We start from the raw sequence: 23607 nt of genomic DNA on the forward strand, positions 1-23607 counted from the left end.
AACAACTTTAATCGTTATTCATGAATTAGGAAGAAGAAAAAGAAAAACTCTATAAGAAGCAAAAAACAGAAATTGAAAAATTAAAGAAAAAAGTAAGGACAAACTGAGAAACCTAAAACCAGAAAAAAAGGAATCAAAACAAAGAAAGATAAGCAAATTAGTTTTCCTTCTTTGTTGACTCTCTCCAGATTCTGTTTCTTCTTCCTTAATCCATCTCTCAAGCTTCTCCACCATTTTCACCTTGATTCAGCTTCTCCGATTCAAACTCAGATTTGATCTCCGTTGATTTGATTTGACTGCGTTTTTCTGGCAATGGAGAAGACGACTCCACCAGCGGAGGAGCTTCTAAAGAAGATACGAGAGTTAGAAGAAAGCCAAGAGCATCTAAAACGAGAGATGTCGAGACTTAAAGTATCGGCGGAGATGAAGCAGCGTTCGCATTCAGCATCGCCGCAACGTCCTGTGAGGAGAAACAGTAACGACGGAACTCCGATGTGGAGAAAAACCGGTGCGGCTTCGTTTCGTCACGCTTCTCCGTTGCGTAAGGAGAGCCATGCGAAAGTTGCCGGCGGCGGAGGCGAGGGGCAATCGGCAGGCAAGTTCACCGATAAACAGTATTTGAATATTTTGCAGTCTATGGCTCAAGCTGTTCATGTCTTCGATCTAAATGGCCAAATTATCTTTTGGTGAGTACTAGTTAGAACATTTCTGGGATTGTGGATTTTGATTCCTATAGTTTCGTTGTAATGTGTATGTCTTTGTAGTAGCTGATATGTCCCAACTGATATTCAGATTCAAAATTCCAGGAACTCAATGGCGGAGAAGCTTTATGGATTCTCAGCTTCAGAAGCACTGGGGAAGGATCCGATTGATATTCTTGTAGATGTTCAGGATGCTTCGGTTGCACAGAATATCACTCGGCGTTGCAGTAGTGGAGAGAGTTGGACTGGTGAGTTTCCTGTAAAGAACAAAGCTGGAGAGAGGTTTTCAGTTGTGACTACGATGTCTCCTTCTTATGATGATGATGGTTGTCTTATTGGGATCATATGTATCACAAATGATTCGGCACTCTTTCAAGACCCGAGAGGCTCTCCGGCTAAGACAAGGAGGGGGCAAGAAGGTGAAACGAGCTTTAGTCGGGTGACTAGTAGTGTTGCATCTAAGCTTGGTCTTGACTCGAAAGAGGCGGTTGTATCAAAACTTGGCCTTGATTCTCAGCAGCCTATACAAGTTGCTATAGCTTCAAAGATATCAGATTTGGTTAGTCTAATTAGGTTGCATATTCTGATCTTTTCGTAAACTGTCGTATGACTAGTGTAGTCAACATTTCAGGCATCTAAGGTGGGCAACAAGGTCAAGTCGAAAATGCGAGCAGGTGATAATAACGCTGCAAACCTTGAGGGTGGAAGTGGGGACAGTCATCAATCTGATCAGGGTTTCTTTGATGCTGCTTTCGCTGACCGGAGGGAGGATGCAGCAACAAGTGGTGCTGATACACCTAGGGGGGATTTTATCCAATCTCCTTTTGGTGTATTCTTACGTAGCGATGAGAAAGCTTCTACAAAGCCCTTCAGAGATTCCAGTGATGAAAGTGATGGAAACTCTGTTGTACCTAAAACACTGACCTCAAAAGCTGAAGAGTGGATGGTAAAGAAAGGATTATCATGGCCATGGAAAGGGAATGAAAGGGAAGGTTTGGAAGGAAGGCGTAGTCATTCTGTGTGGCCTTGGGTGCGGAATGAACAACAAAAACAACAGGCTTATCAAAGCAATTCTAATCACAGTGTTAAGTCTGAAAGCCAGGCATGTGAAAGTATTAAGGCTTCCAGTAACGAGCCTATGGGGTATTGGTCTTCCTCTGTTAATGTGAACAGCACAAGCAGTAGTAGCAGCTGTGGAAGTACCAGCAGCAGTGTTATGAACAAGGTCGATATGGATAGTGACTGCTTGGATTATGAAATCTTATGGGAAGATTTGACAATTGGAGAACAAATCGGGCAAGGTGATGTACTCCTTTGAGAAAGATGAACCATTTTGCGAAAAAATCCATCCTTGAAGATATCTTACGTATTTATGTGGTTTTCTTATCTCTGTTCTGCTAAGATTTTAAGACAGTTTCCCTTTTCTGTACATACAGGTTCATGTGGAACTGTCTATCACGGTCTATGGTTTGGATCCGTACGTTTTTGCCTTCTATTGATGTTGTAGAATATGCATCATCGATTTTTACAAGCCTCTTACTAAGAGTTGCTAATGTCACTGCAGGATGTGGCTGTAAAGGTGTTTTCCAAACAAGAATATTCAGAAGAGATCATAACATCTTTTAGACAAGAGGTATTATGTTTTCTATCAATTCTCTAAGCATGTTTGGTAAAAGAAAATTGAATTTTTATTTGTTTTTTTTAGTGAGTCACACCTGCCTTCACATCTCTCTTAGTTTCTTTCGTTAGAAAATTTAGTCCCTAAACTACCACAATTTCCTCATATATAATCTTCTTCGGAACTGCATCTACCCGAAAAGTTTATCCTTTATGAAACCAGCTTAGCTACTCATTCTCATTTTGATGTACATCGGCTGAACTTGGTTTTTTCTGAAGGTATCGTTGATGAAAAGACTTAGACATCCTAACGTTTTACTGTTTATGGGAGCCGTGACATCACCTCAGCGTCTCTGTATAGTGACAGAGTTCCTTCCACGGTTTGGTCTTATTACTTTGGCTAATATTACACTTCCTTTTGTGCTATTCGAACTCCGGGGCCAAAACTCTGACTTACCCTATCAAATAACATTTGCAGTGGAAGTCTCTTCCGTTTGCTGCAGAGGAACACGTCAAAACTGGATTGGAGGCGACGTATCCATATGGCCTCGGATATTGTGAGTATTAGTCACACACTAGTTTTCCAGTTGTGTGACTGCAGAGTCTGCAGACCCACTGTTTTCTAAGTAAAGTTGTTCTATTTGGTTTTTTACTTGCAGCTATCTTGCGTATTATTCTTTGGACTCTTTAATTCAGTTACTGTATCTTGTCTACAACATGTTACACATTTTTCTTACATACTTCTTCGCACAGGCTCGTGGCATGAATTATCTTCACCATTGTACTCCACCGATCATTCACCGAGATTTGAAGTCATCAAATCTACTGGTTGATAAAAACTGGACCGTGAAGGTATTGTTTTCATTTTAGAAGTCATATAATTTCCCTTAAGACAGAAAAATACAAACTTTTCACCATGCCTTTGGTAATCTCAATAGAGCTAAAAGCAAGATAGTTATATTCCGTAGAAAATACTGTCCACAATGGAACTAGATTTTAATATTTACCATAAAAAAGGCTTCGCTTGTCATAGTTGACTTACCGTGTCATCTCTAACAGGTTGCTGACTTTGGTCTTTCGCGTATCAAGCATGAGACGTACCTCACTACAAAGACAGGAAGGGGAACGGTACTAGAGATAGACTTTAACGAATTGATTCCTCTATTTTTATGATTTTATTTCTTCCTAGGGTGAAATCCCATTGCTTTTTTACCTGTGTTGCAGCCTCAATGGATGGCACCGGAAGTTCTCCGAAATGAGGCTGCTGATGAAAAGTATATTCCCCATTTTCTGCTTGGGTTACCTAACTACTGTTCTACCGTTCATCTCTGAAAATGTTCCTCCTACTCTTTAAACTACAGGTCTGACGTTTACAGCTTTGGAGTAATACTATGGGAGCTGGTGACTGAGAAGATCCCGTGGGAAAGTCTAAATGCTATGCAGGTATAATTTGCGTATTTAGGTAAATATTGCAGCTAATAGCTATATGGTCGCTGTTAAAATGCATCTAGTCCACCAACCCTATCAATATGCTGTACTCAGTAAAGGGTATTAGGAAAGCATACTACTCATTTTTGATATTTAGTAATATCAATATATGAATGTAAAACAGTACAATGAATGATCTTTTACTGTAAATAAATACTTCCTGTGACTGCAAGTCCAGTGAGTTGATGATTGTTTTTTTGGGGGCAAATTGAAAGGGTAAATTTGTATGAATTAGAGCCGTCTTGAACATCCCTTCTGCTTAAGAAAGTTTGCATATTATGTTGTGAACACACAAAGTGAACCAAATATGAAGAGAATTCTATTTAGGATACTTGCAGGTGATTGGAGCTGTAGGGTTCATGAACCAGAGACTGGAAGTCCCGAAAAATGTTGATCCTCAGTGGATTTCTTTAATGGAAAGCTGCTGGCATAGGTATGTATAACACACTTAACATTACATATACCTTGCTAGAGAATAATTAGCCTCAATTGTGTTGCATAAAGTTTGGGACCAAAATCTGATTTTTCATAAACGACTTAGATCATATGCCACAGTCTCTGATTTTCGGAAGTAGATGCTAAATCTGCAAGTTTGTGTCATTTTACTTGTAGAATGAGTAGATAAAAACTAGTTTTGTAGAAATGTCAGCAAACAAAAACGGTTTTTTGTTTGATCGTGTGTTTATTGTATCTTTTAGCAAAGAAAGAAAGTGAATGTGCTTGTAACTATTACAATGCAAACTTTGGAATAGTTGATAATGTGTAAAGAGACCTTTAAGTAAACAAAAGTTTGATGAGTGTAAGTTTGGTATCATTTTAGATCTTTTACACAAGAAATTTTGGTATCATGATTAGTGTAAGTTTGGTACTTTGGTGTCATTTTGGAGATTTTCTTTCAACCGAAACCTTGGTAGGAAATTAGAAAGTGTTATAGAAAAGATATTTAAACTCTATTAAGTTTAACTAAACAAAGTAGCTGATAAACATTCTTAAACTCTTACACAGCTGTTTGATTAATGTGTTTCTGTAGTAGATGAAGCAGCAGCTAATGTTAGTAAGATAATTTTTGCAGTGAACCGCAGGACAGACCATCGTTCCAAGAAATTATGGAGAAACTAAGAGAGCTTCAAAGAAAGTACACTATACAGTTTCAGGCGGCTCGTGCTGCATCAATAGAAAACTCTGCCCTCAAGGAAAAATAAACCATTAAATGGACCGAGCGGAGTCTGATTATGCGTTGAGAAAGCTGAGCTACATAAGCAAAGCAGAAAGGTGTTTCATGTTTGCGTTGAAGCGCAATGACGAGAAGCACCAAAAAGAAGGGTTTTGGTATATGCAAACATATTCTCTCGAGCCATTCTTTTGTATGGAATTGATTCTGAAAACGTCATCGATTGCGAGGCGAGCTAAAGAGGTTATTTATGTAAAACCATTATGCCTGTGACAGACCCAATTTTTTAAGAATAGTCTGTACAGGTGAAAGTATGAGATAGAATCAAGATTTGGAACACTGATTCTGAGTAAATATTGCCATTTTTATTGGAACATGCCTTGTTAATGTTTGGAGTCAGGTTATTCTATTTTCTTTCTTAAAAACTCAGAAAGTTTGTTCATTATAACCTCAACATCCCAAGTTATCAAATGCCACAAAGGTATGCGACTTGACTTAAAAAGGTGTTCATAGCTCTTCATTAGCATTATGCTTCGTGATATGTATGTAAATCCGATAATGTCACATTTACAAACTAAAGAGTTACTTAGTGTTCTGCTGTGGTTCAGATTGAATTCTTTCAAAGTTGACTTTTGTAACAGGTGGTGTGCCTTGGGTTTTGCAGAATGTTGTTCTTTTTGGCGCTGGAGATGTGTTCCTCTAGTGGGCCGTGTTGTCTTTGGACTTTTGGGCCTATGTATTGTTGTTTCTATTGAAAATCAAGTCTTTAAAAGAAAAAAAAAGGCTATGTTGCTCAAAAAAAAAAGAAAAAGGCTATTAAAGAGTAATCCACATAAATTACTCCAAAACTCGCCAAGCACAAGTGTTTTGAGGAAAAATAGAGAAATCACCACTTACACAACAACACCCAAAATTTAAAGAATCCGCAAGACATCTTATGTAATGTCACGACAAGGTCGGGTCACGGGTGCCCTTTGGATTTTTAGTTTTTAATCCGAGGCGTCAACACATCTAATGTATTAATGTAACATCCCCTACGAAAAATATGATTTATAAGTAATACCCATATATATTAGTAGACAGTAGTTTAAGTTAAGAGAATGTGACAAGCAGTATCAGCCAAAAATCTTTGTAAAATATTACAAAAATATCTGATCGTATACGTTACTGATCCTGACGATCAGAAACGATTTTCTTATGTTTCTTATCGACGACTTGCCTCTTTTGCATGGTGGCTAATATAATACTTACCTAACAATTAACATTTATATCCGAAAATTTGGCTTTTTTACAAATGTTTGACCTTACAAGAAAACAAATTATCGTACGTGTGGTAACCGTAGACCACACTAATATTGGATACGTGAAATAAAAAATGAAGCAAATTGCAGTTTTGTTCTCCATCCACAAAATATTATTCCACCATGAAAATGATTCTTGTGATGAAAACGAAGATACCTTCCTACTAAAAGACTAAAATTGTTAGAAAATGGGTCCATTTAAAAATTTGCGGATCCTATTGCTCGCAAGATAGACCTTTAGTTGATCCTAACATGAAAAGACAAAATCAACTTTCTCAACGAATCAGATACCAGTCACTACTTTGGTGATGTCATGCACTACGTACGTACTTCCGACTCCAAATATCTTACCACAAATTTCACTTCCATTAATGTTATTTATTCGTAACCGACCCTTTTTGTTTTTTTTTAATATTAAAAACTCGTATTTTCCCCCCTCTTAATAAATGTGATATATTTGTGATGGAGTCCTCTCTAAAATAGTACTCACTATTTCCTTCCTAAAAGAGAGATTTTTTAAAATATAAATTTCTTGTTCTATAAGATTTATTTTTCAATGTTTTGAATTTTATCAAATAATACTAATTCATTTCACAAAAGTGCCGTTTTAATACTTAAGTTTTGTGTCACAAAAAATATCATTTTGTATTTTCGATGCAGTTTTTAAAACTAAATCTCTTTTCTTTTTTTCTTTTCATCCCTATTACTTTAACTTAATAATTAAAAGATAAAGCTTTTTAGTGTATGTATAAAGGATATAATAGAAATTTATATAGTTTTCTTAATTAATGTAAAACATGTCAAAATAACACTTTTGTACGCTACTAATTATAGTTCTAAATTTCAAAAACTATCAATTAAGAATCTTTGAATCTGTTGAATTAATATAGAGAAATAATTAGTTTAAGAAAATGGTCTATTTATAGCTTAACATTAAAAAATCTGAGGAACAAAAACAGTATAAATTATAATAACAACCAAATTTTGACCAAAATGATGAAATAAATAACAACAAAAAAATAATAATTGGGAGAAAAATAAGTAAAGAAGTAACCAATCTTTCAAAGCAAGCTTTAGAGATAATATAGTCAAACATTTGACTTTTGAGCCACCTCTCATCCCTGGCCTTATATAAACCTTACGCTCCCACACGTCTTCTCTAAAATCTCTTAAAGCTTCCTTCACAATCTCAAAAGCCATTTTTCAAATTTCAAACTCAGAGAGAGAGAGATGTGTCCTTCTGGTAGAATCGCGATTCCGATAACCACCACCGCGAATCCAAATTTCCGACCAGCTTTCGAAATCATCGACACAGATCACGACGGTAAAATCAGCAGCGACGATCTCCGTGCATTCTACGCCGGAATCCCTTCCGGTGAAAACAACGACGAGACGATGATCGGAACGATGATATCAGTAGCGGACGCGAACAAAGACGGATTCGTTGAGTTCGATGAATTCGAGAAAGTTCTAGAAACGACGCCGTTTTCTAGATCTGGTAACGGAGGAGACGATGGATTGATGAAAGATGTGTTTAAGGTGATGGATAAAGACGGAGATGGGAGACTGAGTTACGGAGATCTGAAGAGTTATATGGATTCGGCTGGTTTAGCTGTAACCGACGATGAAATCAAATCTATGATTCGATTAGCCGGTGGTGATTTAAACGACGGCGTTTCGTTCGACGGTCTGCTTAAGATCTTTGGGTGTTGAAAAAAAAAGTTCGTTTTTTTTGACACCGCACATTTTCCAACTTTATTTTGTTTCTCAGTTTTGTTTGTTTGTTTGCAGAAGTGTATTTGTGTCCACCCAGATTTTGTTTTATGTTGTTATAAAAATGTGAGAAAACTAATGTTGGAACACTATTCATATATTTTGTGATTTACAGCAACGGCTCTCAAAAGTCTTTTGGGCCCAACCCACCAACGAATGATACATATCTTGTTTGATGTTGATACTATGTTTTTAAGCAGAGCAATCAAAAACTAGTTGTACATCTTTCTTCACTATCATTGAAAACTATGTTTTTAATACCAAACATTGAAAACATTCTAGAGAGTACAAATGCCTCTTCATCTTCTATTCTGAATCCAAATATATCAACCCCATAAATCACTTAACTGGCATTTAGCACCATGTATCTTTTCAATGCAACCACTCTTCCAATGCCTATTCGAAGGAGAGAACTTTCATGTTTGTAGTACTTTTTTTTTTTTTTTGATTCGTAAAAGTACTTTGAGTAGGTCTTCCTTTGTTTAGTGTTGTGATGAACATGTAGAGGAATCAAAGTTTTTGATGAAAACGGTTCTATCTTATATGGGCATATCCCGGAACATTAGTTTGATAAAACAAAAGAAAGTGAAAAGGCAATGATACTTTCTCATTGGTTGTATAGAGAGAAAGGACAGAAAAACACATTAACTGTGTTCTACTTCCTTTGCTTACTCTCACTTTTCACAATTCAATCTTTAGATTTTTTCTATCTGAACCGTTTGGACCAGATATGGCTACTTCTTAGTAATGGTCTCTTTCTCTCACAGTTCACACGTCTGCCATGGCTTCCAGTGATGTTCTTCCTCGATTCTAATAGATTTATTGGTATCCGCATTCATGCGTGAAGGGCAAGGAAGGATCGTGCTATTTGATCATCTGACTCGACCGAATATGTTAACGCATGTTGTGTTTGTATTTTGGTGTTTTGTGTTTATCTTTTTTGCTTGAAGATAGAATCATTTGATTTATCCAATATAGAACATACACTTTCAGCTAAGCCATATATTCATACATAATTTTTGTCGATCGATTACCAATATTAGTTAATGGGGATGTTGAACCAAGCTTTTTATCCGGTCCACCAAAGTCATGTCCGTATGAATTCCTATCTGCCAAAAGTCCATTATCACTATTGGCGGGTTAATTAAGCTCGTGACCAGTGTCGACCCTGAATTTTATAAGACCACATACATGAGGAAAAAATGGGCCGCTACATCAAATTTTGAATAATTTTATTATTCTGTTGGAAAACAAAAGAGATCTCTTAAGCCATACTGAAGTTTCGAACTCGAAGATGATACATCTTCACGAAACTACTAGACAATCGTATATTTTGCAAAAAGACCAAATTTTTGTGATAAGCTCTCTCTGTATAGAGCTAGGATTTTCCGATCGCCGTTCAAACGAATCTATATATCCAATAGGTGTTGATGAATTTGGGAAATACATACTTCATGAACAGCATAAATGCATAATTCAATATTTGGTTCATACAACCTCTATTGTTTAATAATTTCTTTGTTGTTCAAAGTTTCCTCCCCAACTGCAAAATCGCAAAAGAGAACCTTAGTTATCTTGTAACATCCAAATACACAGAATCTTGAAACCAAAATTGATAAACAGACTTTAAGATGAATCCAATTTGACCTAATCCAGATCGAGATCGAGACTACAAAAGCACAACTGAAAATTTTGAAGAACGGTTTGAAATTAGAAGATGATCAAAGTAACCTTTAAGCTCGACCAATAAAAAATAATTACCAATCTTTTATCTCTCTTCCTGGACACGGATCCATACGTAGTTGTCACTAAATCTTCGCTGATCGGGATAAAGAAACAAACCTTCAACTAAGGGTTTGAGACCAAGAAGATCTTCTGAAGTTGCAAATGGATTAGCCGCATGGTTATTGTAAATCACATTAGTCTCATCGCGATTGAGTCAGTGAGTATTAGATGCTTGAAACGCGAGGTTTGTTTCGTGCACCGCCGAAGAATTTCTAATGTTCATACAACCCCAAACGCAGGCGCCACCACATAAATGTATTACTTATCCCACATTTGTATTTAAATCCCAAAAAATTATATTTGAAGTTACTGTCTTTTCTTTGTCTGTTCTAACCTTTCATCTTGCTAGTTATCATTAAAAAACTACTATAAACTTTTAACGCTAAAGATGTATCATGGTGATATTATTAGTTTAATTTTGGAATAAATTTTGGTGAAAGTTAGAATTAGATTGTTAATTTTCACCTCAACTTTATGTTATTTTGACCCCTAATTTTGTCTAGATTTGTTGATATTGCATCTGGACAACTTTTGCTCTATCGGCAAGATTTTGTTGTGGGATATGATTCGTGAAACCTCTTGAGTAAAATAGTGGAACTTATAGAGGAAATGTATAGATAAGAAAATTGAATTATAGAGTAATAATATTTTTTCTTAAATTTTGTGGAGGACTAAATAAATCACTCTAATATATTCAACCAGTTAAATTAGTTGTATTTATTAACATTAAATTTAACAAGTTGATACTGTAAAATTAGTTTATAATCTTGTATTGATCAAATTGTCTCACTTGTATCTTCCTATAATCTCACAGTAAAATTTTATAATTAGTCAAATTTTGATACTAATATTTATGTAAAAAATAATTATTATTTTTATATTTCATTTAATATTTTGATAAAATAATAAATATGCAATGTCCAGCAATACTAATTTATTGAGGTTTTATTGTGTGTCATGGAGTTATTTTTTTCATGGATACATTTCGAAGAAATATAACTATGATAAGCATTACTTCAATTTACACAACTAGTGAGTTTTAAACAGATTTAGGGAATCAGCCAATATGGTTCAAAAACCTTTTTTGTAAAGATTTACATACATAATAAAGTTCAATTTGCAGGAAAAAAGCATTACTTGAAGATAATAAAAATTTTAGCGCTCTAATGAATTCAAACGACCTTCTCTTATACAAAAAAATCATAAAACTCATTTAAAAAACATAGAGTCGAGCTTGTCTTGTAGCGCAAACTACGCTTGAGAACTATGTGGTACCTCTTTAGTTTTTTTTTTTAATCGTGATTTGCTAAATCTATTAACCAATCCAGTCATATTGTTAAAAACTATTGTGGAAGAAAGAGCAAAAGAGAGTAGGTGAAATCATTGGGCCAAAGAGGGATGCTCGATCGGGTTCTCCTTCAATTCCTTAGTTGATTCAAATTTTATTTTACAATCCATTAATAAATTAATTCACATATACCTTAACCCCAACCTTGACAACAAAAAAATCTTAAATTAAAATTTAAAAGATAAATCAACATTTCGTTGAGCTCATAGTATGTGAACTTTTCTAGTCATTATGGTTTGTCCTAAAACAGTATGTGAACTTTTCTAGTCTTTTCATATCGCTGAGAGCTAAGTCATGTTTCTTATTCTTAAAACAATAGTCTCTACTCTCTCATAGTAATGTTGGTCTTGTCATAGAGGTTTTGATGTATAGTTACATGATTATTTGGTTGGGCTTAATTTCATTTTATAACCGTTGCATAAATATCATTCTACTTTTTTTCTGTATTGGCGGTAATTCCTTCTTGAATATATTCCTCTAAAAAAAAATCAACTCGTCATTCTCGAATATTTTTAATTTATTTATATAAGAAAATAATAAAGGATAAAAAGAAGGATTCTGGTGGATAGTTGGAACTTAGCCCATACAATATTACGTTGCATGGTTTACTCTATTTAGTAGTTACGTGAACCGTACGTTAGAGATTGAAATCAAATTGGTTTGGTTCAGAATTGGGTTTTGTTGGAACGATATCGGTTTGCTGTGGTACATAGTCGAAACTAGTTTAGGTGGATGATGAGGTTTCGATATTTCCTTTTTTATTTGAGATTCGATATTACCTTATTCATATGAGATTCAATATTTCCTTATTTATATGAGATTCAATATTTTCTTATTTTTATGAGATTCGTTCCTTATTTATACGAGATTGAGAGATTATGGCTTTCACTTGTCAATTATCTTTCTCCACGCAAAAACAAAAACCGTCGCTGTGGTGAAATAGATAAAATCAGAATGGTGAAAAAAGGAGGTACGAAGAGGAAGATTGCGATTGAGACGATACAGAAGAGCGATTACCTTAGGGTTACTTGCACCAAACGTCGTGAAGGTCTCTTTAGCAAAGCTTCTCAGCTTTGTCTTCTCTCCGATGCACAGATCGCTATCTTAGCGACTCCTCCTACTTCTGAATCCAACATCTCCTTCTACTCTTTCGGTCACTCCTCCGTTGATGCCGTTGTCTCTTCTTTCCTCTCCGGGCAACGTTGTGTTCCTCTTCAGGAGGATACCAAAGAGATGAGAGAGGACGTTGCTATTTGCTTGTCTCGTACAAATCTAGGGTTAGGGTTTTGGTGGAACAACGAGAGCCTCAACAAATCGGAGAATCCTCAAGAGATTAGTGACGCTATCAACTCTATGTTAACGCTCTTGAGTAATCTCAAGGAATTGAGTGGGGAGGAAGCTTTAGTTAACGATCACAAGGACTTGAAGAAGAATGAGAGGAGCGATGTTGTTTTACAACACGGAACTCAATATGAAACCCTAAATCCTAACTCCAACACTACTACAATTTGTTGCGTCCCTGATGAATTACCTGCCAATTCCAACGAGATTGTTGGAATCTCACCAAATCCTTTGATTATGCTAGAAAAGAAGAAATCACAAATTGAAGAAAAGTTTGAGAAGGAATGGCAAGTTTCAGTTACTCGAATTGAAAATGAAGCCACGAGTTCTTATGCAAAACGAAGAAGAAGTATATGACCTGGATTAATTGAATTAGGAAAAAGAGCATTCTTATGCAATAAGGACATTTACAATTATGCTTTAGTTAAATTAGTCTTTCCTAGAAGAATTATGTTAAGCATTACTTTGTTATATGCTCTCGTGTATATGCTCTCTCACGAGAGCAAGAAGCAAAACTTCTATTTATTTCTTTTGAACACAATTTGGAGTTCTTACACCAACTGCAGCCGTAGTTTTTTTTAGTAGAAACTCATATAATTAAAAAAAAAAAAAAAAAAAAAAAAAGAAAAGAAAGAGATGAGAGAGAATCTCTGAAATTTCTAACTTTAGAATCGTTTCTATAATTCTTATACGTTAGTATTTTTGTTTTTTGGATATAAAAGTAAAATATTAATACTTTTTGGTTTTTAGACACTATATAAATCCTATACGTTGGAGGTGCTTTAGTTTCTTACCACAAATCCCAACGTGATGTCGTTTTACAACATAGAACTCAAGAGTCAAGATCAGTGGCGGACCACGTTGGTCTTGGGTGGGGCATGTGCCCTACACTGAATTCTATAAATCCTTTCTCAGTTAAAATTCAGTATAAGCAGCATGGCTCCAATAGAGTGCACCAAGTTTCATTTTCCATATAGTAGTCGATCGTTGGCTCCAACCTTACCAAACAAACAATGAACCAAGAATATATATGTTTTAAACATTGGCACAGAGCGAACTCATCTATCTTTTGACATGAATTCTTTGAGAGATTCAGATTTTTGAACTTGGAGTGACTACAAAGAGATTGCACCATATATACTTGTATAGTTGTATACACCACAACATTAGGGAAGTATCCATTAGTTAGCACCCATATATATACTTGTATAGTTGTATACACCACATCATTTTTGCCTTAATTAATTACTAACAATTCAGAAATACCAAAAATATCTAAGGATAACTCTCACATTCATCGAATTATTTTAAATGAAAAAGTTTCAAGCTTATGATTTTGTCAACAATATATTGCGGTTCGATCATCGATTATACTAACACAGACCATACTTAGTGTATATTCGATATGCTTATAATTAGTTGCAAACATGAAAATTAGATTTTATGTTTATCATCAACATAATACCAAATTTGAATTTGGACGGTAAACTACTACGACAATAATAACCCAACCAATAGACTATAAAGTTACAGATTAGTTAAATACATAAACTCGATTAACTAACACGGAGAATCACATATTTTCATGTCCTAAATTTTCTCTCAATCACACTTCACCACTACAATAATATTTCAGTCCTGTCTACCAAAAAAATAATAATATTTCAGTCCTCGCTCAACACTCATTATCTCTAGTAGCTATGTTTATAGTTTTGGACTGGAAGAAACTACTCGTCTCGGCCACCGAACATTCCCATCAGGTCTTTACCTGAACCCATCTGCTTCATGAGACTCTGCAGACCACTCATGCCGCCAATCTGCTTTAGCATCTGAGCCGGTAGGACCTTACTCAATTGCTGCGAGTTCTTGTTTTTTGAGAGTGCGCTCATATTTCCTTTCTCTAGGTTCTTAAGCCCTTTCACCTTCCCCCACATAGTTGTTAACCTTTTGTACTCTTCCAACATCTCCATCACTTCTCTTACAATCCTCCCTGACCCTCTTGCTATCCGCATTATCCTTGACTCGTTAAACACCTTTGGATTTGAGCTGTCCAGTTCTGCACAACCACCAATCAGTTATTGCTCAAAACTACTATTACTTTTACAGAGAAACTTTCTCCAAAGAAGATATTGCTCTCACCTTCATTAGTCATAGAGTCCATCATTGTCATGTATCGCTTTATCTTCGCCTGGCTTTCTTTCTCATGTCCCTCTGGCATCATTTCAGCACGCATTCCAGGTAGCATGGAGAAAACCTACAAACCAACACCGTATTTTCATATTTTTGTCTTATCAGCATCACGTTGTGCTCTTTAGCTTACTAATATTTGACCAGAGATTCTGACCTCCTTAAGTGGGCCCATGTTCAGCATGTTCTGGAACTGGTCGTACATAATTCTCAATGTAAATTTACCATGAGAGAGCATTTCCAGAAGTTCAGGCTGTTGATCTTTAGGTACCACCTCTTGTAGTTTATTCACGAATCCAGACATATCACCATTTCCTATTGTACATATACATTATCAAGATTCTGAGTCAACTCCTCACAATCAGTCAATGCCATGATATTTACCTAAGAGACGGCTGACAAACGGTTTAGCATCAAAAACTTCAAACTCATCCATATGCTCTCCTGTTCCAATGAATATGACAGGACTTTTTGTAGCTGCAACACTAACAAGATGGAAAATAGATGAGATCCACTTGCCCAATTGGAAAAGCTTGCATGATTTTCATATCACCATTTCGAGTACATGACAACTCAGCAGCTACAAGATACTTACGCGCTAAGAGTCCCACCACCCTTGGCATGACCATCCATCTTAGTAATAATTACAGCTCCCACAGCAACAGTTTGTTTAAATGCTCGAGCTTGTTCAAACGCAGTTTGACCAATACTGCTATCCATAACAAATATAACAAGATCTGGTTTCTGTAAAGTGAAAAGGCAGCAATTAGCGCCTCCAACATAATTAAGGAACAAGAACAGAAGACTTTAAGATAAGAGAGTAAAACCGTTGCTTCAGAAATTTGACGCATTTCTTCAAAGAGAGAAGCTTGTTGTTTATGGCGACCACTGGTGTCAACAATAATAAGATCACAATTTTCTTTCTTGAACCTATCAACTCCCTCAACAGCAATTTTCACAGGATCGGATCCTGTGTAACTGCAAAGAATCACAAATCAGTATTAGCACATTCTGCTATCACAGTATGCCCTGGCTAATGGTTTCAATCCATAAGAGTTTTTTATTTTATATATATTTCGTCATGTTATTGACATTGAAGTAAAACCAAATTGACAAATTGCAAAATAGAAACAGAAGATAACACAAGACCTCAAAATATCCATTTATGTATACTGTACAAATCTATGAAAAAGACGTGAGATCCCTTGTTACAGTGGCACTGTAAAATGAATACCGAAAAAAGAGCGCAAAGAAAAAACTGGCAAAAGGGATTTAAAGGTAACTGGAGAGGGATATATTCAGTAACCGTAGTGGCGTAGTCCTCGAGTGTAAACCAAACAATTTCATAAATGGTGTACCATGGCTCTACCGTCAAAAATAAAATTACATCACTTTTGTACGTGAGCTAATATATTTGGAAATGCAAGCACCAAAGGTCTTCCAAGCACGCAGGAAGAAAGCTAATAACTAAGATATAAGATTTTTTAACACTGCAAAAAGGGTTGATGTCAGTACCTTCCATAATAGGGGATCTTAGATTTGGTGGCATTCTGTTTCAGCTGATCAAAAGCACCTGCCCTGAAAGTATCCGCACACACTAGAGCTGGTTTGTACCCTTTTCTTCTGATGATAATAAGCATACTTGGTACAAGTTGTGGTTTTTCCAGCACCTAACACACAGTCAAAAAGTTTTGGACGATTTTAACAATGAATTTACAACTACACAAAAGCATAGCATCTTACAGAGAGATCAGATACCTCACCTTGTAATCCGACGAACATAACTACACTAGGTTTGGCCTTTTTGGGAGCAAATGCAGACTTTCCTGGATCCAACATCTTACAGAGTTCACTGAAGATCGCCTGAAAGAGAATCATAAGAACTTAATCACAAAAAAAAAAAAACGTAAACCTATTTAATCGAAATTAGACATGCAGAATCTGCGGTAAAGCCTAAGACCTGCTCAATGATACGACGCTTGTTATGGCCGGCTGCTAGATCCTCAAGGTTGACGATTTTCTTAATATTGGTCTGCATCTCCTTCACAAGGGGGAAAGAAACATCGGACTGGAGCAGAGCACGAGTGATCTCGTTCAAGCAATCATTCAGAGCCTTTTCATCGATTATTGTCACATTGTTCATCTTCTGTATGGCGCTCATAATCCGACCTCCAAGCTCCGCCAACACCATTTTCGCTGCTCTCTGTATTCTTCTACCTCAAATTAGGTTGATCTATATATCTGTTGTCGGATTTTGGAAGATCTAGCGAGACGGGAGAAGCTGAGTATCTTTTTTTTTTTTTGGGGGTCAAACATTGAGTATCTTAGATTCATTTCTATATTCTAAAAAATTATAAACCGGTTAGGATCAAAACGATGGGCTTAACATAGCTCCATAGGCCCAATAGTAAGTTGTTCCCCTACTGAATTGAATTAGAACCAAATAAGTGCTAAACCAATGGTACAATTTTCAAAAAAATTCATCGTGAATACGGAACCGGCCTAATTAATTTACAAAACCGCGTCCGTCTTCAATAGTAATGGGCCTGCGAGGCCTTTTTATCCCCTTCTTAAAAAACGACGGCGTTACACTACTCTAATTCCGACTACGGACGCCGTGTCGGAGTCGTCAGATTCGAAAAACATACAAAACCAAGTCGAAGCTTTTAAAACCCTAAATCCCCAAATCGGGAACTGAGATTCCGATTCGAAGATGTCGTCGTCTTCTCCGAGTGGAAGCGGTAGTGATTTGACTGAGAGAAGAGGGATCCCTGCCGCCAAATTCATCCAAGATGTGGAGACTTATCTCTCTCAGTCTGGTCTCGATCCTAACTCTGCTCTCGCCTTTCACCAAGAAAGGTTTCTCCTCTTTCTAGTTCTCATTTTCACTCTGAAAGTCTACTCATTTATCTGAGTGTGTTCTTCTTAAGCTCAAATCCCAGATCTCCTACGGATTTATAATCAATTGAATCCAAAATCATTACTTGTGATTAATCCTTTATGGTTTCTCTTTCTATGGTTTTAGGCTTCAGCAATATAAAGTTGTTGAGATGAAGCTTCTTGCTCAACAAAGGGATCTTCAGGTTCACTTGTTTCTAGTTTATGTATGATGCTTTTAAGTTATCTCTACTTGATGATATCTCACTAGTGTTGGTAAATGTGTAGGCTAAAATCCCAGATATTGAAAAGTGTTTAGAGGTTGTTGCTACTTTGGAAGCAAAGAAGGGTACTGGTGAGGTTCGTCGTTGTTCATTTTCATTTTGTTTAGCTTTGATGTTATGATCAGTGTCTTGCTACTGTTTTTGAGATGGATTGTGAGTATATATAAATGTAGAAACATTGTTATTTAAACTTTTGAATCCAGAATCCAGAGTTTTTATTCCATAATGTTGAACTTTGTTGTGCTTTGATTTCTTACCAATCTTTGAATGCAAGCTTTTGTGTTCATGTGAAGATATTTTCTTTTCTCTTCTGCGCGAGTCAGTCTTACTTGCAACATTTCCTTAGAATCTCATAAGCCTACTTGCATTTGAAAGTCTGTTTTTGAAGATCGAGATTGATTGGTTGAAAAGACAATGTCGAAATCACTAATCAGAGTTCTTATTTATTCCTATGGCCCCTTAAATTAGTGTTAAGTGGTGTTTGATGGTGACAGCAGAACATGTTGAGTTCTTGCTTCACTGGAAGAATCAGTGAATCGCTGACACAGAGATTGTAGTGGGCACGATGTTTTGTCTTTCCTATATGAAAGTGTCTTTGGTTTTTAGACTTACTGTTGATTCTTGTGTTCTTCATCATTATTTTCTCACATGGAATTCTTCTTACAATGCAGGCGCTCTTAGCTGATTTTGAGGTGTCTGAAGGAATATATTCACGGGCCTGCATTGAAGACACAGACTCAGTGTGTTTGTGGTTGGGAGCTAATGTCATGCTGGAATATTCCTGTGAAGAGGTCCATTACCCTAAAAACATATTCTATTCGCTATTTTAAATCTCCGGGACCATAGAATAAGTTCTTATAATCTTTGTTGTTCCAACAGGCTTCAGCTCTTCTGAAAAACAATCTGGAAAATGCTAAAGCCAGCCTGGAGGTTCTTGTAGCTGATTTACAGTTCTTGAGGGATCAAGTCACAGTTACTCAGGTACAGAGATACTTGTAAATTTATCTCATTTCATTTGAGTTAGCCCCTAATTCGTGAGAAGTTACATATAAGTAGGGGCCTGATCTTACTTTAACATAACTGTTAATTATCAAAAACCCAAAATTGCAATTTAGGCAACCTGTATTGTAGATACATACAAAGATTGAGTAAAGAGTAGTCTCTGACTAGGACTTTTTGGTGATCGACAGGTAACTATTGCACGTGTTTATAACTGGGATGTTCATCAAAGGAGGGTTAAACAAGTTACCCCTACTGCTATTGCTGTTGCAGATTCATGAACTAGAGATCCAAATTATAATCGTGTGGGCTTAAACGAGGTAATATGATTATTTGGACACCTTTTGCCTCAATCAGGTTGTTTGTAACTCTTAATCTTTGCTATCTTTATGAAATTTGTGTTGCTGCGACAAACCTATGAATAGAACATTAGCATTGTTATCATCGCTTGCCTTCCGTTTTTCGCTACATACCTGTGGAGTTTTGAGATCAGCTTGTGTTCCCCGCTATTGAAGTATTACTTTTGTAAGGGATGTTAGAGATATATCAAACTATTTGCAGAATCTGGTGGTCTTGACTAATGTCCCAACTTCCAAGTGTTCAGAAGATATGATTCTAGAAGTAAAAGGATGAGAAATTACTAAAAGTCAAGTTGTGTCATTTTCTCCGAAATTTTTATGTTCAATATTGGTGACGGCTTATACTTTTGGTTAGCAAAAAGTGGAAATGGGAAACAAAACGTGATCAAATCGAACCTTTTTATCAGCTTTTCTCATTTGTGCATATGCATTTAAAGGAATGAGATTCATTTTCTGAATATAACATCTTTTCTTGTCACTGATACGACGTTTTATAGTAAATCTTTTGGGAGGATTTAACCAACCATTATTAAAACAAACTCTTATTTGATGATTTGGTCATGATCTTTGCCATATTCAAATACTTTGGGTATAGGTTATTTTAGGCATCAATTTGGGTATCATGTTCTGTGTAATTCCCTTTAACAAGTTGAGAGTATTATTTATGATCGTTTTGATAAAGAATATTAGTACGAGAGAGCAAACAAAAATAGGGCATTCATCAACGGATTCTGCTTCCACTGCCATAGAAAATGAACCTCTCAATTAATGATGGTCCATATTTCACTTATTGACTTTCACTTCTTCTTCTTTTTTGACAACTTTTTATTTGTTTATCAATTTTATTTCCTTATTTTTCCTCCAAACATTTCCTTCATATTTGGCCTCTTTTAAACCACTCTTTGCACCAATATTTTTTAAACCACTCTTTACACCATTATTTTGAAATTATCTAATATCTATGACACTAACTTGATACATTGTACATCTAATTTCCGGAAAAACACTTCTTCATGATTATATACGATCTCGACATTGATGTATATTAGTGGTTGGTTACAATAAAATAGTTTGGGAATACATGGACCATGAAGATTTAGGTGATAGTATATATGTTGATAATGACATGTAAATGCATTTATAGCTCTCCCACAAAAGACCATTTTTTGGGTCTAACAACTTTGATGTATATACGGACATGAAATTTCAACCCCTCATTACAATTCAAAGAATTCGTAAATTTTGGGGTGTTTTCCCTATTTTATTCAACGTTGGATGCATTAGACGTAGTTATGATTTGAATTGACTCAAGTTGACTTTCTTATAGACTTATACATACGATACTTTCATAAATGTTTACAATCAAATATGTAGCTATTACATAAGATCGAGATGATAACATCATTCGTAATTGTTAAGAGTCAAATATATCAAACATTATTCGATCGCATAAAGCATTGATTATGTTAATCTTGTCAATGACTCACTTCACTATAGTAAAATTAGTAGATAAACCAAACCTATTCAATCCGTACAATCAAGATAGAGATCTAACAATGCTATGAAGAAAATCGGTTATTTGATTTGGAATAACGATATATTCCGTATGTTTCATAATAAACATAGAAAGATAAAAATGGCGCAGAATATTTTAAAAATTTGTATTATTAGAATTTGGAAATAGAGATTGTAGATAAATATCGTAATCTCAAAATAGTAGTGTGAGAGAAGAGAGAAGCGTACACGGAAAAAGAGGGGGATTTTGGAGAAGCAAAGCTGTCTGTCCCCTCTCAGACTTATTAAAGTGGTTTTGTCTCTTTGTGCCCAAAATAACGCGTTTTAGGGTTTTGCGTTACAAATATTATTATTCCCATTTTAATCAAATCAACCATACTCATCTGTTGACTTTGACCTTTTCTTTTCTTCTTGTAATCTTCTTGGGACAAATTAAAACTATTAAATTGAAATTTTGGTTTCTAAAAAGTATAAAAAACTTTGCGAGCCGCAATCATCGGTAGATGTTCTCACTTGACAATTGTTTTTATAAGAAAAATTGATTTTCTAAGTCAACAGGTTGTTTTCCCGCCCTCCTGCATTTTACTCAGAACGAATCTTGACCTTTATTCTTCATTTTTTGTTTAATCTGCAAATCACAATAGTCGATAAGAGATCTACATTGTATTATTATTATTATTATTATCTATATAACCAATGACACTACTAGTATATCATTTAGAACTAGCTGATATCTACCAAATTCATATACAAATATCACACTTTGTCTAGACCATTTGTATATGTGGTTTGATTTAAGTTAGTATTCAGTTTCTTTTAAGATAGATGACTAGATCTGACCACTACCAATACATGTTCGAAAATTTGAGTAGTCTCGAAAATCTCTATGTTTGGTTTGCTCCGATGCCAGTTTCATGTAATCAATCATGTATATATATGATATATCCTTACAAATTTTTAAAACACCTGCTTTAGAACATATATTCATCGGAATTCATAGTCAACGAATACAGTTTACATGAGGACCTTATAATTATACAAATACACACATGGCTCACTTGGCTTGGACCGACGATAGCTAACTCTTTTGTCCTTTATTCCTTTCAACATGACAAGTGACATGACAATCTTTTTCAAAACTTTATAAATTTTAGCTTTATAAATTAATTTAAAAGCATTTGGGTTTTGAATTGCATTGGTCAAAGGATATTATATCGATATAGATAAGTCAGCAGCTCATTATATATAGTGAGTGATTGGTTCGATTTGTAGTGCTATTGCTAGATTATGATAAATAGATTTTACCGTAGATTTTTTTTTTGTAGGTGTATTTGTTGTAATTAGAGGTTTCTGACTATAACTAAAATTAAAATTAAAATATTAGTTCAATGTTGTGTATTAAGCTTTCATTATACAAATTTCTACAATCCTTACCATGCATCCCACATACCTATGCTGATGTTGGAACATGAATATACTTTACCAATTGACCTAAAAGGTTCTAGTCTATTTAAACTCCCATTGGGGGAGGCAGTTCAACCACATTTGTGGGATTGGAATAACCCTAAAATATTAGGGTGGGACATTATGCCACCACCTTCTCCTGATTTTATTTTTTACTATCATGCTCTAAGAGATTGTAATTGTAAAAGTTTACTCTCTATGGATCTAAAAATTTTGTTTTTTGGAATGCTGAAATTTTTGTATTAAGAATTAAATTGTGAGAAAAATACCTACATGTGATAACTTGCAATCGAAATCTGAAATTATTTAGGATAACTCGAGTGTAAAAGCTTGGTTGAATAACTGATGGTCAACACCTTTGACTTTTGACCACTTCTTCTCACCCATAATGAGATATATACATTTTCTTAGATCTGGTCTCGTGAACTTTAGCAGTTAGCTATCTATGATCCTGTGGTCAATCATACCCTTTGTCTTTATTTTATCAGCTTTGAAAGCACTACTTTTATTCGCAGTATAATATAAAAACACTACAAATCAAACTTAATTAACAAACCCCGATCTCATTCATCTCCCATGTGCACACACACATGTATACGACATACATGCTACATATCTAGCATATATATAAAATGCATAGTTTTGGAATGTAAGATTAAAGTCAGTATAGGAACTAAAATAGTATGTTTTTATATGACATAATGAAGTATCAGACCCTTTTCAGTCTAACTAATCGCACTACACTTGCATATGTTTGTGTGTGTGAACGATAATTAATTATATGTAAGTAGTGAAGATACAATACCTTTCTATTATATTTTTTAGTATATTTCTTTTCGAGAAAAGGAAAGAATAACCAATACTATAGATAATAATAATAATATATATATGTAGGAATCGGAGTCGTTGCATACACAGATGTTGATATGTGCGTATAAAATATAAATATTATACAGAAGGACCGAGTGATTTATTGTGGTAACAAGTATTGTATTAGCAATTTGGCGATTTCGAATTTTTAAAGTAAAACGTAAGAAAAGGGAGTGTGTGGACGTACGTCCTTAGTTTGCGGCTACTAAACTTTTTACGAGTGGACCATGTCAAACCAGTTCTTATATTAATGAGATTTGGTTTCCATTAATTAATTTCATTCATTAATTCATTGGTGTATATTATCACCTCAAGACGGCACATTACATATCTTTTCGTACAAAAGAACAGTGCACGCGTCTACACACACAACCTCACACGTCACGTACGTTTGGTACGTATGAAACACTGAAATGTACTTTTGAGACCCATGGTATGTATTAGCAATTGTGAGGTTTTGTACTTATGCGTGAAACAGAGAAACATACATTTTGAAATGGATCGATGGGAAGTATTAGCAATTGTGA

General features: G+C 35.3%; 5 protein-coding genes and 1 non-coding gene across 15 annotated transcripts; 4 read left to right on the plus strand and 2 right to left on the minus strand.

Moving 5' to 3' along the window:
* The first annotated feature begins 27 nt into the window (after window positions 1-27).
* Window positions 28-5490, plus strand: AT5G49470 (PAS domain-containing protein tyrosine kinase family protein). Of its 7 annotated transcripts, NM_001203571.1 has the most exons (14): window positions 145-541; window positions 634-686; window positions 793-1260; window positions 1333-2002; window positions 2138-2178; window positions 2266-2334; window positions 2598-2698; window positions 2797-2875; window positions 3072-3170; window positions 3378-3446; window positions 3543-3592; window positions 3680-3761; window positions 4145-4239; window positions 4879-5362. In NM_001203571.1, exons 1-14 carry the CDS (start codon window positions 313-315, stop codon window positions 5006-5008), a joined length of 2235 nt encoding a protein of 744 aa, NP_001190500.1. In that variant the 5' UTR covers window positions 145-312; the 3' UTR covers window positions 5009-5362. The 7 variants fall into 7 exon arrangements, with proteins under 7 accessions (NP_001190501.1, NP_199758.2, NP_001331498.1 ...); NM_001203572.2 differs by having other exon boundaries at window positions 28-686; window positions 807-1260; window positions 4879-5490; NM_001344846.1 differs by having other exon boundaries at window positions 91-686; window positions 807-1260; window positions 4134-4239; window positions 4879-5437.
* A 1695-nt stretch (window positions 5491-7185) lies between these two features.
* On the plus strand, window positions 7186-8379 carry CP1 (Ca2+-binding protein 1). The gene has a single exon (NM_124325.3). The coding sequence runs from the start codon at window positions 7509-7511 to the stop codon at window positions 7989-7991; it is 483 nt and encodes a 160-aa protein (NP_199759.1). The 5' UTR covers window positions 7186-7508; the 3' UTR covers window positions 7992-8379.
* An 844-nt stretch (window positions 8380-9223) lies between these two features.
* Window positions 9224-10077, minus strand: AT5G00605. Of its 2 annotated transcripts, none has more exons than NR_144195.1 (2): window positions 9813-10077; window positions 9224-9594 (listed from the first exon to the last, which is right to left on the minus strand). It is a non-coding gene; the product is annotated as an uncharacterized misc_RNA (transcript). The 2 variants fall into 2 exon arrangements; NR_144196.1 differs by having other exon boundaries at window positions 9575-9594; window positions 9894-10077.
* A 1947-nt stretch (window positions 10078-12024) lies between these two features.
* AGL83 (AGAMOUS-like 83) lies at window positions 12025-12882 on the plus strand (the record flags this gene model as incomplete). Its single annotated transcript, NM_124326.1, has 1 exon — window positions 12025-12882. The coding sequence occupies one exon, from the start codon at window positions 12025-12027 to the stop codon at window positions 12880-12882; it is 858 nt and encodes a 285-aa protein (NP_199760.1).
* A 1118-nt stretch (window positions 12883-14000) lies between these two features.
* Window positions 14001-17026, minus strand: AT5G49500 (Signal recognition particle, SRP54 subunit protein; the record flags this gene model as incomplete). 2 transcript variants are annotated; one of them, NM_001344848.1, is made up of 9 exons in its annotated part: window positions 14001-14581; window positions 14665-14779; window positions 14870-15027; window positions 15097-15197; window positions 15308-15456; window positions 15540-15690; window positions 16228-16382; window positions 16476-16575; window positions 16673-17026. In NM_001344848.1, the coding sequence occupies 7 exons, from the start codon at window positions 16350-16352 to the stop codon at window positions 14253-14255; spliced, it is 1128 nt and encodes a 375-aa protein (NP_001332231.1). In that variant the 3' UTR covers window positions 14001-14252. The 2 variants fall into 2 exon arrangements, with proteins under 2 accessions (NP_001332231.1, NP_199761.1); NM_124327.2 differs by having other exon boundaries at window positions 14042-14581; window positions 16471-16575; window positions 16673-16903.
* A 270-nt stretch (window positions 17027-17296) lies between these two features.
* On the plus strand, window positions 17297-19739 carry PFD3 (prefoldin 3). 2 transcript variants are annotated; one of them, NM_001036968.2, is made up of 7 exons: window positions 17311-17571; window positions 17738-17795; window positions 17878-17949; window positions 18545-18664; window positions 18753-18854; window positions 19064-19192; window positions 19434-19618. In NM_001036968.2, the coding sequence occupies exons 1-6, from the start codon at window positions 17426-17428 to the stop codon at window positions 19151-19153; spliced, it is 588 nt and encodes a 195-aa protein (NP_001032045.1). In that variant the 5' UTR covers window positions 17311-17425; the 3' UTR covers window positions 19154-19192; window positions 19434-19618. The 2 variants fall into 2 exon arrangements, with proteins under 2 accessions (NP_199762.1, NP_001032045.1); NM_124328.3 differs by having other exon boundaries at window positions 17297-17571; window positions 19064-19739.
* Window positions 19740-23607: the final 3868 nt, after the last annotated feature.

Source organism: Arabidopsis thaliana, chromosome 5 (assembly GCF_000001735.4).
Source record: "Arabidopsis thaliana chromosome 5, partial sequence".
NCBI classification, from domain to species: Eukaryota; Viridiplantae; Streptophyta; class Magnoliopsida; order Brassicales; family Brassicaceae; genus Arabidopsis; species Arabidopsis thaliana.